The 15201-nt window shown below is 41.9% G+C and overlaps 1 protein-coding gene across 1 annotated transcript in view; it reads right to left on the bottom strand.

Annotated features, from left to right (window-relative positions):
* SERPINB1 (serpin family B member 1) overlaps nucleotides 1–12480 on the bottom strand; it is a 33476-nt gene extending 20996 nt beyond the window's left edge. Inside the window, exons 1-3 of the mRNA XM_073550152.1 lie at nucleotides 12327–12480; nucleotides 9909–10084; nucleotides 2785–2922 (exon numbers count right to left, since the gene is read on the bottom strand). Coding sequence (XP_073406253.1) covers nucleotides 2785–2922; nucleotides 9909–10076 — 306 coding nt within the window. The 5' untranslated portion in view covers nucleotides 10077–10084; nucleotides 12327–12480. The remainder of the gene's footprint in view (nucleotides 1–2784; nucleotides 2923–9908; nucleotides 10085–12326) is intronic.
* Nucleotides 12481–15201: the final 2721 nt, after the last annotated feature.

A 15201-nucleotide genomic window follows, 5' to 3' on the forward strand; every position in this document is an offset into this window, starting at 1 on the left:
ATAATGTTGTCTATAAGCGTCGATATCGACAGGATCAGCTGACAATCTAATACGTATCGAGGCCTCCTGACTCTCCCCATCAGACTATAGATCCAACCTGTTGAATTTCAATGGCTGATCCTTTTGTTCCCCATTGAGATAAACTGGTGCCAGAGGAGTCTGTCAGTGGCGTTCTCAGAGTGAGCATAGGAGCAAGGTTGCTGTTTTCGTGGGAGTCGGGAGCCGCTATCTAATGTGAATGGTGGCCTTTATCAGACAGACTAATAAATATACACATTTTACTAGGGTTTACATATCTCATTTTGTACAAATAGACCATAAGTACACTGGGTCAGTGGCCACAAGTAATCTCTATGTGAAGATGCTGCAGTTTTTCCATTACAATATTGATACCTTTTGTTTTCAATAATATTTTTAGCTAGTATTACCATAGCTTTGTAAAAACCAAAAATGGTTCACAGAAAAGTATAATCGGATAATATCATCCCAGTTCTCATTTCCTGTCCTATAATTTATTGTACAGATCCACACTAAAATTTCTTTACTTTGGGTACTCTATATCCAAGACGTATAATGGAAGCACAGACAAGCAAGCAATAGATACTATTTACTTATTCTGGACATTATCTATGCGGCACTATCTCTGGGAGCACTGTGTGCATGTGTGGGTACTTTTGGAAATGTGAATGACCAGCACAGAGCCGCTGAGCACACTAATTGGCTGCCACAATGTTGATGTGGCATCATACACCACAAGGAACGCTGGGGACTGTGTGTACAGGGTAGATTTTTTTTTACAACAAACTATGCCAAGATATCCTGACAGGGGACAACCCTTTTAAGTTAGAAATTAAGCATTTAGATCCAGATCTTAAGTTTTGAAGGTAATGGAGAACTGGATTAAGATGTACAAAATTCATTAAAAGGCATGTACCAATTAATAGATTGGCACATTTCAATCGCCCTGCGTTACCACCAGAAATGTACGACAGACACTATTCAATAGTAATTAATGCCACCCTTGTGTCTTTAGTTTATCGATCACACTTTACCACGCTTTGTTCCAATCATATTCCTCCCACTTTTTAAAAAGTTTGCAGAGCTGGCCAGAACTAGTGTAAAACGCCAAAGATCACACTTTTTTTACGCAGTCTTGAGTTGTACAAGAATTTGGCAGCTTCTCAAGTAGTTTTACAAGAAAATTCTAGCAAAAACTGCCTGATAAATCGACCCCGTATTTTAGTAATTCCCACCATGAATTTGTCATGTATTCACACAGATGACAAGACAAAGGATTGAATCCCATCCCCACCCCAGCTCACACACCACAATGATTGCACAGCTTCAGACCATATCAAACAGCTTTCGGATTGCTCATTGTTTGCCGTAGTGAAGCACAGTAATAATACAAAAGAGAGAATTTTGTAGCAGGCAACTTTCTATCGACATAACTTATTCATGCTCAGAACTGATCTTCTGATGCTATTCAACGCTATGTGAATGAATTACCTTACATGAACTCGATTGTAATATTTGTCATGCCCTATACTGCAATAAAAATGGCACAGGAATTCACTATTTTTCTGCCAGAACAATTCTCATACTTAGAAGTAAAAATGTAAAACCTCAATTATAACATTTGAAAAAAAATCATATAATACTCCCATATTCTTATATTTTTTGAAAGACGCTTGGAACAGTGTGAAAATGTGAAAATGACACCCAGCTCTTTACAATTATTGGCGACTTTATGCAATGTTGTATTAATGGTCATCCTATGAGAAGTTTTTTGCTCCACAAAATGCCACCGACACTTGCTACAGTGTCTTTAGTAGCCCCAGTCTGTGCCTTTTTGTTAAAAATGAAGATTAAAGGGAATTCACCCCCTAAAAGACTCCGGTACGGCATCAAAACGTGTAGTGTAATAGTCATGACTTTTCAGTAGTGAAATAAAATTAAAAAAATTCACATAATGGTTGAAAATTAAAACATGTTTCACAAATGCACAAGCCTGCAGCTGTTCACGGCCGAAAAGGATGCTACAGTCTCTATGAACGATGTTCATTTTAATAGACGTGGCCTCAATAGAGTGTATGTGAGTTCTATAGGGAGGCCTAATACCGGCCTAAAAGACAAACAGTGCCCTGTAAAAACATCCTAAAAATATTTTAACGCATATATGTATCTGAGTATCAGCTACTCTGAAGAATTTCTGCACCCTCTTGTCCATCTAATCCCAACAGCTGCAGCTGAAGTGTCCATGACGTGACTCAGCAGAGCCGACAGAGGGCCGTGTGCCTCATGTATGAGCTGCCTGAGCCCAAGTGACAAGGTCACAGAACAGGTGGTGTGACAGAAAGATGGCTCCATCGCCATTCTTCAGGATATCAAATCTATTCATGGATGTAACAAAGCAAGACATTTTATATTTACCAGACTAATGTAAACTGTTACAATGAGATATACATTACGCCTTCAATAAAAGGCCTCAAAAAACAGAGTCCTGTTGTGTTATTTGTATAGGAAAATGCTTATTGAGCCTCATCCTCTCCTGGATGTCTATATCAATGACTCATGTCCACATACACAGTTTTGTATTTTTTTGGTATTGACCAGGGATTCCGTCACTTCCTTTGCTCAAGACTCTGATAAGGAATTTGAGCAAAGACATAAAACAGTATCATTATTAATGCAGATGTTTCCTCTCTGTGAGAATGATAAAAAATATATAAAAAAATAAAAATCATAATAATCAAAATAGTAATAATATTGTGATTGACTTACAGGAAGAAAGTTGAAGGTCTGTTCTCCGTATAACCGGTTAGCCAGATTCAGGGTATGGGAGCTAGATTTCTTATTAATCTGAGCATTCAGGGTTTGGAAGTTAGCATGAACTTCTTTAACAGTTTCAAAATGCAGTGCCTAAAGGTATAGATAAAAATAAATGTATGTGCATGTAAAATCAGAATTTATAGTAAGATCCATCCTTCGAATATATACTGGAAATCTCTGCAAATTGGCAAATTGGGAAGATCTGTATTTGTGCTCATAATACTCATATTGTAACATAAAAGTCAGTAACTTTGTTTTGCATGACTAGAATTAATAATTACAAGTAACAAAATATTATTATTATCAAGGGTGTACAAAGTCTATAAAATAACCCCTGTCAATGGGATAGGGGAAAACTTCCCAATCACTGGGGTCTCACCACTGGGGTCCCCACTGACTCTATGAACTGGGCTTTTTAGAAAAGCTTTGTGTGAATGTGCCCCTCTGCTCCATTCATTCAGTGTTTAGCTATTTCTGATTGGTCCCATTGAAAATCAATTGAATCAGAGAACCAGCATTTGGACCCCAACAATTGAAAATATATCCCCTATTCAATGGATAGTGTAAATCTAATTTTAAGCAAATCTTGATCCCTCCAATAATGAGATATAAACTCCATGCAGAATTTTTCCTGGTCATAATAAAACCCAAGGCCCAAACGCTGCAATGCCCACTATACGTATCACCACATACAGGTGTATTTTCAGAGATTAATATTAGAAATGCAGAAATAATGGCTAAAATATTCTTGGTATGATAAAAAACATTTTCTTTTAATTATCTAATCTAGCTTTCACTTCACTTTCATGCACTTACATTTTAGACTGCTGGCTACATTGATTTAAAACCTATTAGGAAGATAAAGTAATTACTTCATTTCTCACTGATGTCGCTGTTGTACTATAGTTTCCAATATTCCATGTTTCCAACTTGTTTTAAAGAATGTTACAGCAAATGAAGGTTAAATATTAAAGGGAATCTGTCATCAGGTTTCTTGCCACATATTCTGAGAGCAGCATAATGTAGAGAAAGAGACCCTGATTCCAGTGATGTATCACTAGGCTGCTTGGTGTAGTTTTGATTAAATCACTGATTTATCAGCAGGAGTTCATTATTAGAGGACTGGTAAACTTGCTGTCATGTTGTCCTCCATATTTATGTGCTCTGTAAAGACCTGTTAACAGCCAATCAGTGATGTGGGTGGGGTTATGCAGGGCTCCGCATTCAGAGAACTGTTAGATCTGCATCTGATAATACAGTGATTTTATCAGAACTGCAGGAAGCAGCTCAATAAGTGACACATCGCTGGAATCAAGGTCTCTACTCTTAAATAATACAGCTCTCAGATTGGGTTGCAAAAAGCTGGTGACAGATTAACTTAAAGGAGGAGATGGTAGTGTGTCATCTCAGATCACTGGTAAAGAGGGTGGAATTACATCAGCCTCATAATACACTGCTCCTAAAAAAGGATCTGTTTGAACAAAAAAAGAATCCTTGATCATAAATCCTAAAAACTAAAGCCAAAATGTATGAATTTTTTACCCAATGGAAACCCAATTTTTAACACAATTTTAACACTTGCAAAATAAAAATTCACAACTTTAAGTGTATGTAATAGAATTTATAATACTGGGTGTACATGAGAGGTTGACAAAATATGGCACCCTTTACCGATATCACTTTTTGCTTTGAAGCTATTGACTACAGCATGAGTTTACAGATTATTTGTTGTCCTTCCCCACCCGTGCAAATAATAATGGTAAGGGGCAGACTGACGGCATATAGCTATTCAAAGGATCGCATTGCTCTGCTCAGACTGGCTCAACACCTCTCCTGACCAGAGCATGACAGCATGATGTATTTCTATGCAGCTGTCATGCTGAGGTCAGGAGAGCCTATGGTCAGTCCGAGGATTGAGATGTGAACCTCGCACGAGTTATACGGCCATCTGTCTAGGGCCGTCTGCCACATGAAGCGTAAGGCTATGTGCACACGTAGATTTAGGTCCTGCGGATTTTTCCACGCAGATTTGGAAAAATCTGCAGGTAAATTCTCAGGTCAAAAGACCTGTGGTTTGCCTGCGGATTAGCCTGCGGTTTAGCCCTGCGGTTTCACACCTCTACAATGGAGAAGGTGTGAAACCGCAGCAGAATCCGCACAAAGAATTGACATGCTGCGGATTTCAACCTGCGGAAAAATCCGCAGCATGTGCACAGCATTTTTCAGTTTACCATTGAAAACAATGGTACTGTACAACGCACCTAAATCTGCTGCGGACCCGCAGAGCCTGAAACGCTGCTGATCTGCAGCAGAATCCGCACCGTGTGCACATAGCCTAAATGCTGCGCTATTTCTGCTGTTTTTATCTGCATGCTTTCTGCAGGTGTTCGCACCAAAGTATGCAATAACAATCTTTTCTAAATATTGCTTTTGCTTTGCTGTGTTTTCCCCTTCTTTTGATGCGTTTTTGGGGCAGATTTGAAGTAACATATTTTCAATGCCTTTTTATTTTAGTACAGAAAATCTCTTTATTCTGCACTTAAAAGTGTAACTGCATTTTTTACATGTGTTGTTTTCAGGCTCCCCATAGAAGCTTATAAGAAAAAAAAAACACCAAAAACACACGAGTTTTCATGAAATCATATTAATTTTGCTTGGACAGTTAAAGGGAACCTGTCACCAGTTTTGGCCGACATACAGTAATTTACACCTTTCAGGGTTGATATACAGCATTCTATAATGCTGTCTATCTGTCTCCAGCTCGACCTGTAAGAGAAGAAATATAAGTTTTATTATACGCATCGGGGGGTGGAGGGCGGTCCGGTCCGATGGGTGTCCCTCTTATTGGTCCAGGCGCCTCCCATCTTCTTGTGATGCCGTTCTCCTGCTTGATTCATGTGGATGACGCGACCCTGCATAATCCACAGTCTCCTCGGCATCGTGCTCCTGCGCAGGCGTACTTCTCTGCTCTGTTGAGGGCAAAGCAAAGTACTGCACTGCACAGGCTTTGGGTCTCTTTGACCTTTCCCGGCACCTGCGCACTGCAATACTTTGCTTTGCCCTCAACAGGACAGAGAAGTACGCCTGCGCAGGAGCACGATACCGAGGAGTCTGTGTGGATGGCGCAGGGACGAGTCATCCACACAAAGCAAGTAGGAGGGCAGCATGGTAAGAAGAAAGGCGACGCCGGACCAAGAAGAACGACACCCCTTGGACCGGACCGCCCTGCAGGTGAGTGTAGTAAAAATTATTTTTCTTCTCTTACAGGTCGGGTTGGGGCAGATATACAGCATTATAGAAAGCTGTATATCAGCCCTGAAAAGTGATGGGCATAACTTACGGTATATTGACCAAAACTGGTGACAGGTTCTTTTTAACCCCTTTCTGACATCAGACGTAATAGTACGCCGATGTCAGACTCCCTCCCTTTGATGTGGCCTCCGGCAGTGAGCCCACATCTTTCCCGACATATGTCAGCTGACAGCGGCATTTAACATGCGATTCCGGCCATCATGCCGGAAATCCGCTCACCGCTGACCTCCGTCACGTGATCGCAGGTCACCGGTGGGTTGGCATGACAACCAGAGGTCTCCAGCAGACCTCTATGGTTGTCACTGCTGGCTTGCTGTGAGCGCCGCCCAGTGGTTGGTACTCATAGCAAGTGAGTAATTCAGCTACATATAGGCGATGTGATCATCGCCTATATGTAGCAGAGTCGATTGGGCTATGGCAGCTTCTAGTCTCCCACAGAGACTATTGAAGCATGCCAAAAGTAAAAAAAAATTTTTTAAAAAATATAAAAAAATAAACGTTCAAATCAATACCCTTTCACCCCATTCAAATAAAACAATAAAAAAAAGAAACATACACATATTTGGTGTTGGCACGTTCAGAATTGCCTGATCTATCAATAAAAAAAGATTAACCTGATCGCTAAATGGCGTAGCGATAAAGTCAAAACGCCAGAATTTTGTTTTTTGGTTGCCGCGACATTGCATTAAAATGCAATAACAGGCGATCAAAAGATCGCATCTGCACCAAAATGGTATCATTAAAAAAGTCAGCTCAGCACGTATAAAATAAGCCCTCACCTAACCCGAGATCACGAATAATGGTGACGCTACGGGTATCAGAAAATGGCGCAATTTGGAATTTTTTTCACCACTTAGATAAAAAAGAACCTACACATGTTTGGTGTCTATGAACTCGTAATGACCTGGAGAATCATAATGGCAGGTCAGTTTTAGCATTTAGTGTACCTAGCAAAAAAGTCAAACAAAAAACAAGTATGGGATTGCACTTTTTTTGCAATTTCACCACACTTAGGATTTTTTTCCCGTTTTCTAGTACATGACATGGTAAAACCAAAGGTGTTGTTCAAAAGTACAACTCATCCCACAAAAAACAAGCCCTCATATGGCCATGCTGACATAAAAATAAAAAAAGTTAGGGAAGAAGGGGAGCGAAAAACGAAAATACCTCCAGGGGTTAAATGCAGCTGATAAAAAGTATAGCATTGAACACAGCCTCTCTATTGTGAATCCCACTTTTTTTTTTTATAACAGACCGATTGACATAAAGTTATAAACTGTGAGTCTAAAGTTCAGCAAGTACATGAGTAACTTTAACAAGCAAAATACGTGTACATTAATCATTATTATGGCACCCGTTGTTATAGTGAAGCTCTAGTATTGGATATCCCTTACTGATAAGAGACAGATTACTTTAGTTTTATTTGCCTCAGAAAAGTGACCTATGATACTACATGATGTACCAATAATCAGGAAAATGCATCTCTGTATAATTCTCCTGCTACCATGGCCTGTAAGCATGATTAGTAAAATTCAGAATTTTACATGAATTTTTCCCTAACACAGAATATCAAATTGTGTCTTTAGAAAGGAAAAGGAGTAAAGGACTAGAACTCTAGAGCCACCTACTGAAAGCAGCATTCCTAAAAGTACAGGTGCGTCTTACAAAATTAGAATATCATCAAAAAGTTAATTTATTTCAGTTCTTCAATACAAAAAGGGAAAAGTGGGTTTTCATTGGCTGTAAACCATAATCATCAACATTATCAGAAATAAACATTTGAAAGAGATCACTCTGTTTGTAATGACTCTATAATATATGAGTTTCACTTTTTGTATTGAAGAACTAAAATAAATTAACATTTTGATGATATTCTGATTTTGTGAAAAGCACCTGTAAATGTCGACTCTATAACTTGCAATATATCGCATTTTTCAGACTATAAGACGCACCGGACCATAAGATGCACCGAGGTTTTAGAGGAGGAAATTAGGAAGAAAAATTGAAGCAAGAAATGCGGTCAATTCTGTACTAATTATCCCCTATCCTGGTATGGATGGCCCCCATTATCCCTATCCTGGTGTGTATGGCCCTCATCCCCATACTGGTATGCATGCCTCCTCATCCCTATCCTGGTAAGAATGGTCCCCCTCATCCCTATCCTGGCAGGTATGACCGCCCTCATCCCTATCCTCATGTGCAGGGCCCCCTCATCCCTATCCTGGTAGGAATGATTGCCCTCATCCCTCTCCTGGTATGCAGGGCCCCCATCTCTTCCTAGTATGCATGGCCCCATCCCTATCCTGGTATGCAGGGCCCCATCCTTAATGTGGTATGCATGGTCCCAACATTATCCTGGTATGATTTCCCCCCATCCCGAGCCTGACATGCATGGTCCCATCCTTTCCTTATCCTGGTATGATTGACCCCATCAGAAAACATTAAAAAACCAAACCATTACGCTTACCTTCCCTTTGCGCCCTCGCAGTGGCCTTTTCCGATGCCAGCAACTGCTTTATGCTTGTAAGCAGCACATGGCAGGGATGTCATGCGCTGCTTGCAAGCCAAAGGGCAGCTGCCAGAATACTCAATGCTCTACAGTGCACGCCGGGACTGTGTGCGCACAAAGCAGTGTGTTCATTGCTCTCTAGCGTGCACAGTGCCAGCCAGAGACTTCCTGCTGCTGCCGCCGGTCACGTGTGCCGATACTTAAGAGAGGTGAATATTAATTTCTCTTAAGTATCAACACACGTGACTGCCGGCAGCAGCAGGAAGGCTCTGGCTGACACTGAACGCTAGAGAACAATGAATACTCACTGCTTTGCATGCACATAGTCCCAGCTTTCACTGCAGAGCATTGAGTATTCCGGCAATTGCCCTTTGGCTTGCAAGCAGCGCACGACATCTATGCAATGCGCTGCTTACAAGCATAAAGCAGTTGCTGGCATCGGAGCAGGACGCTGCAAGGGCACTCAGGGAAGGTAAGTGTAATGGTTTGTTTTTTAAGGTTTTGGGCATGGGCATGGAATGCAATGAATATTCATTTATCTTTAGCAGCGGGCACAGGAGTTAGCTGCAGCAACCGGCTCCTGCCTCTGTGAACTGTTGCTACACCAAAATCGCTCCTCCACCTCAGCCAGAACTGGTACATCCGGAATATAAGACACACCCCCTATTTTCTGCCATATTTTTGGAGGAAAAAGTACGTCTTATAGTCTGAAAATTACGGTAACTTAGAATATTTAATTGCATGTTTAATTTCCCAGAGAAGTATGCATGGCTTATAAGACACCTTACTGTGATATGCCAGGCTTAGTTTGTCATTCTCTACCAGGAGAAACGTTATCCCTTAGAACCCAGTCCAAAGCCTCTCACCTAGCGAAATCAGATCTCATACCTTGTACTAATGATGGGCTACACTCCAAAACACCGTATCAGCAAATTGAGGTTTTGATTTCCAAAGTCATATTGCAAGGCTAGTTAGAGTCAATATTAACTTTTAGGATTGCTGCTTTCAATAGGTGGCGCTCATCCTCTCTGAAGAGACAATTTGCATATTTAATTTCCCAGAGTAGCATGCATAGCTTATAAGTCTCCACACTTTGACATGCAAGGTCTGGCTTGTCACGCTTCACAAGGAGAAACGTTACCCCTTAGATCCCTAACATAGAATAATATAACATGGCATGTGCCTATGTAACTACTGTATAGTTCTACAGCCATAGCTTGGTGATGGTTAAGACTTTCTGGTTTTCATTTTTTACCTTGGATACTTGTTCAGCAGTTTTACCTTTTGTACCTAGGAAAATCATGGCCAATGCTGCTGAGATACTTAGTGGAGAGTAAAAAATATTTCCATTAGGGTTGTTTTGACATAACTTCCTGAACAAGTCGAGTGAGAAATTGGTGCACGCAGAACTCAGTGCCTCCATCTTAGGGTCTGTAACAAGAATGAAGACAGAAATTCATTGTGCCGCATGTGACCAGTTGGTAGAAGCAATGATTGCCAGACATAGATTTGATTGTTAAAGATACAGAAAGAATAACAGGAAACACAGAACTAATAAAACAGGAGAGTTAATATTGTGGCAACAGAAAGTATCTAATTCAGATCTGTAAATGTGCCTATGGAAAAATAAGCCATATGGAAACTCGAGAATAACATGGCACCAGGTGAAAGTGGGCAGTTTTTTCTCTTATTTTCCTCCCGCTGTTCCCCTGAGTATTCTGTTTTTGTCTTTTGAAATGCACCGTATGGATCCAGAGATATTTGACTTTTTTTTCATGCTAATTACTTTCATGGTCTTCACCAAGTAGGCGTAGCTCACAGGGTAGTTATGTGGAGTAATCTAAAGAGATTCCACCGTAGATTCCTGTGAGCCACACCTACTTGTAAAGACCATATAAATTAGCACTAAATATTATGGCAATATCTCTGGATCCATGCAGCAGATTTTAAAAAAGCAAGAAAACAGATTAATCATTGGAGCAGCAGGGATACAATAAGAACAAATACTGGTCCCTTTTTGTCTTGTCAGGTCCTTTAAGCATTGCATGATGCTTAGAGAAAACAATGGGTTGCCAATGCAACGCACAAATGTGTCCGGTCCTCCACAGAGAGGGAGAGAAAGAAACTAAGAGAGAGACTGTAGCTTCTGTATTCTCCTGATTAATAAATTAAAAGGGATTGTCTGACCTTAGGCTACAGATCTGCAGCCACTCTATGTGACTACGACTTGTGAATCCTCACATTGTGCATACTGCCCACTGTGAGAGTTCTCCGGTGCTGAGAGCAGGCGCTCATATGTCTACAAATATGCAGTATTTCTCTTGGCCAAATTCTGACTATATGGGTGCAGCCTCACTCAATGCAAGTGTATTGAGCAAGGCTGCAAAAAGTCTAGTTGGAATGTGGCTGTGAATAGGTATATTGCATACGTGTGGTCACATGACTGAAGGTCCCTCTAAAATGCAAAGTGCTGTGGAATATGTTGGTGCTATAGAAACAAAATTATTATTATTAAAGGGAGTCTGTCACCCCATTTTAGCCCTATCAGCTGCCGGCACCACAATCAGGGGCTTATCTACAGCATTCTGTAATGCTGTAGATAAGCCCCCGATGTAACCTGAAAGATAAGAAAAAAGTTAGATTATACTCACCCTGGCGTTCGGTCCGGTCCGATGGTTGTCGCTGTCCCGTCCGGGGCCTCCCGTCTTCATACGATGATGTCCTCCTCCTTGCTTCTCCCTCAGCTCCTGCGCAGGCGGACTTTATCTGCCCTGTTGAGGGCAGAGCAAAGTACTGCAGTGCGCAGGCGCCGGACCTCTCTTACCTTTCCTGGCACCTGCGCACTGCAGTACCTTACTCTGCCCTCAACAGGGCAGATAAAGTACGCCTGCGCAGGAGCCAAGGGAGAAGCAAGGAGAAGGACATCATCGTATGAAGATGGGAGGCACCGGACCCAACTCCGCCCCCCGGTGCGTATAATCTAACATGTTTTTCTTATCTTTCAGGTTTCATCGGGGGCTTATCTACAGCATTACAGAATGCTGTAGATAAGCCCCTGATGGTGGTGGCCGCAGCTTATAGGGCTAAAATGAGGTGACAGATTCCCTTTAAGTGAAAATTGATCTCTGGCTCACCCAGCAAATACTGGAGCGATCTGACAGGTCACAAACCCCTGGAGACTGGCGGCGATAAAAGGGGAAGGCAGCGGCAGGTAAGTATAAGACTAGGTGCAGGGACCTCACATTAGAAGCACCACTCAAGTGCTGCAATGGAAAAAAACAAACATTGGAGTGGTACTTTAGAGAGGGTATATCTTCCCAAGACGAACCTATTAAACCACAGTATGGGTTTCTTAAGAAGTAATATTTATATACACCTACTTGTACTGTATATTTTTTGAAAATTGGGGAGTGTTCACACATAGTAAAACCATCTGTAGCACGTATTCTTAGAGGATTCAGTAGTTTTATCTTTCAGACTTTTCTTCCTGTCTGACAAAGTAATAACGACTGCACTGGTTATACAGTATGTCTTAGATAGGCAGATTTATACACGTATGTAAGACAAATGAAGGGGAATCAGCTCGGATTCATGGCAAGAATGTGTGCTAAAGCTTTTTTTCTTATATCAACTTTGTATTTTTCGAGAAACATGAGAGTAAATGGAGCCTTACCCTGTTCGCACTTTTCCTCGTTCCTTCCAAGCAGTGACTGCTGTATGTTTCACAGAAGTGGGTGGTGGTAGATGGAGGAAGAGAAGTCTGCAGTACGTAAAGCTAGAACAAGGAAGCAGAAAGGGAATGAGAGGAGGGCTGTAAAAGCACAACAGATCTGATGTAATGGTTTCTGTCTGTGGTGATCAATCTACTAAAGTCTGCAATCAATAGCTTTTAACTCAGTGAACAATATCCTACATGCAAATATTATTACCCAGTGCCCATAATAATTGCATATTGTGATACTGAAAATCTGTCATAGGGAATCTGGTCTTGAAAAGGCGATGGTCTTCTCAGAGAGGTCTTTTGCAGCGATTTCACGGTGTATATCGTAGCAATGCCAGATAGGCTAAGGTTAAATCCTAGTTTTGCAGGCTTTGATAAGTACACCTGTGTAAAGGAGAGAGGTTCTTGGATGTAGTGAAGACCCGGAGGCAGAGAAGGGGTTAGCAGGATTTACTGAACAGGTAATTAAAGAAGGGATACTCCATGCAGGGAGGCAAGACTAGTGACGACAAGGACTGGAATTGCACACAAAGACAATGCTCAAGAGAAAGATATACAAAAAACAAGGTAACATTGCTTGCAGTTCTTGTAGGGGAAAGGTTGGAATATCTCCCGACGGCATCGTATATCGTGGACAATGTCTCTGGCTATGTTATGGAGGAAGGAGAAGCACTGTCTCCCTACAGTGCTGATGTATCCAGTCCCGCTTAGCTTGAACGTGCTGGAACGTTGAAACCGTCCTTTGTGTAAATTCCTCAGGGAATGCACCGAACATGAACCGTGGCCACGATCACAGACTGCGGCAGCAGCCGGTTCTCTGGAGCAGTTTTTAAGAACGGAGCATGTCAGCTTATCTGCAACTGCAGGCAGGAAAGAGCCATCCAAAAAGACAGGGTCAGAAGAAAGCTCAGTCATGACACAGTCATATTTAGAGTAAGTACCCTGGGGGATGGGGATGAATGGCGTGGAATTAGCAGTCGGAGCAGCAGAGAGGGAGTCAACCTTCTCCTGTCATTTCCCCGCCAAGTCTGACCCATTCCCGTGCTCCGTCCCTTTTATATTCCCTGCAACCCCTGCTGTCCAGCATGAAGGTCCTCCTTTCCCAGAAGAATCCTCCCCCGGCAACAGTGGTGACAGTCCCGATAGTTCCGGCCTCAAAGGGCACCGGAAACCGGTGACTCTGTCTCGGCTCATCTTCTTACACCTGCTACTATGCTATGTGTTCATCTAAGGCCGGGGTCACACAGCCATCATTTCTCTCATGTGAGAGAATCATGCCGATTATTTTAGAATTTGAGCCAAGTGTCAGTGCACTGTGCTCCAATTCTCTTGCATGAGAGAAGCTCAGCACAGGTGCAAAGGGATGGAGAAAGTAATTTATCCATCTCCTCCATTGTTGGAGTCCATGGTAATCGGACTACCCTCGGATGACATCCAAGCACAGTCTGATGTTTCACTCACAGCTACAGATTTATATAGGTGCGTGCGATCAGATACTCAGATGCACTCAGCACGCTGCGATTGTTTTCTCATTAAGAACTGGCATGGAAAAATAATTGCAGATCTGCACTGACCTATAGTATAACAGTGATCCGAGTGCTATCCGATGGAACATTGTTTTACGGCAGTGTGAGCAAGCCCTTAGTCAGGCTGCTGGGGAGGCTGAGCAGACTGGATGTGGCTTGATGTTGACGAGAGAAACAAGTCAGAATCCTTTTGAGAAGATGGATAAGAGCTCAGCGGTAGTAAAAGTCTATGCTGGTTAGTTAGCGCAAAGTTAATAATATACGTTTTTGTGACTACCTGATCCTCCTTTCTGTAAGGCCAGGGTCACACTTGCGAGTGTGATGCGAGAAACTCGCGCAAATCTCTCGCATCAATCACCGGCACTTGGGACCGGAGTGTGCGGCTGTAGGCTGTATATATTCCTATGCAGCCGCACAATCCAGTTCCGAGTTCAGGCAGCAGTGCTGGGTCTTGATGTGCGAGTTTCTCACATTGCTCTCGCAAGTCTGACCCCAGCCTAAGTGTCAGTAAGATGCATTCCTTCATTAAGGTATAGACTTTATTTAAATTATATATTGGAAAGGTTTTCTCTGCGCCGTGTTTGGAGGAGGTGAAAAACTGCATGTGACCCAAAGAACACCGTCCCCACTGTCAAGCATGGAGGTGGAAACATTATGTTTTGGGGTGTTTCTTTGCTAAGGGCACAGGACTACTGGGAGAATGGATGGAGCCATGTACCGTAAAATCCTGAGTGACAACCTCCTTCCCTCTGCCAAGACATTAAAAATGGTTCGTGGCTGGGTCTTCCAGCAAGACAATGACCCAAAACATACAGCCAAGGCAACAAAGGAGTGGCTAAAAAAGAAGCACATTTAGGTCATGGAGCGGCCTAGCCAGTCTGCAGACCTTAATCCCATAGAAAACTTATGAAGGAAGTTGAAGCTCCGAGTTGCCAAGTGACAGCCTCAAAATCTTATTGATTTAGAGATGTTCTGCGAAGAGGAGTGGACCAAAATTCCTCCTGATGTGAGCAAAACTCATCATCAACTACAAAAAACGTCTAACTGCTGTGCTTGCCAACAAGGGTTTTGCCACCAAGTATTAAATCTTGTTTGCCAGAGGAATGAAATACTTATTTTCACTGCAAAAGGCAAATAAACTTATATAATTTATTCAATGTGATTTTCTGGATTTTATTTTTGATATTCTACCTCTCAATGTTAAAATTATCCTACCTTTAAAATTATAGACTGTTCTTGTCTTTGTCAGAGGGCAAACGTACAAAATCAGCAAACGATCAAATACTGGAAGACATTTATTG

Source organism: Dendrobates tinctorius, unplaced genomic scaffold (assembly GCF_039654945.1).
Source record: "Dendrobates tinctorius isolate UK_male_01 unplaced genomic scaffold, ASM3965494v1 ptg000163l, whole genome shotgun sequence".
NCBI lineage: Eukaryota > Metazoa > Chordata > Amphibia > Anura > Dendrobatidae > Dendrobates > Dendrobates tinctorius.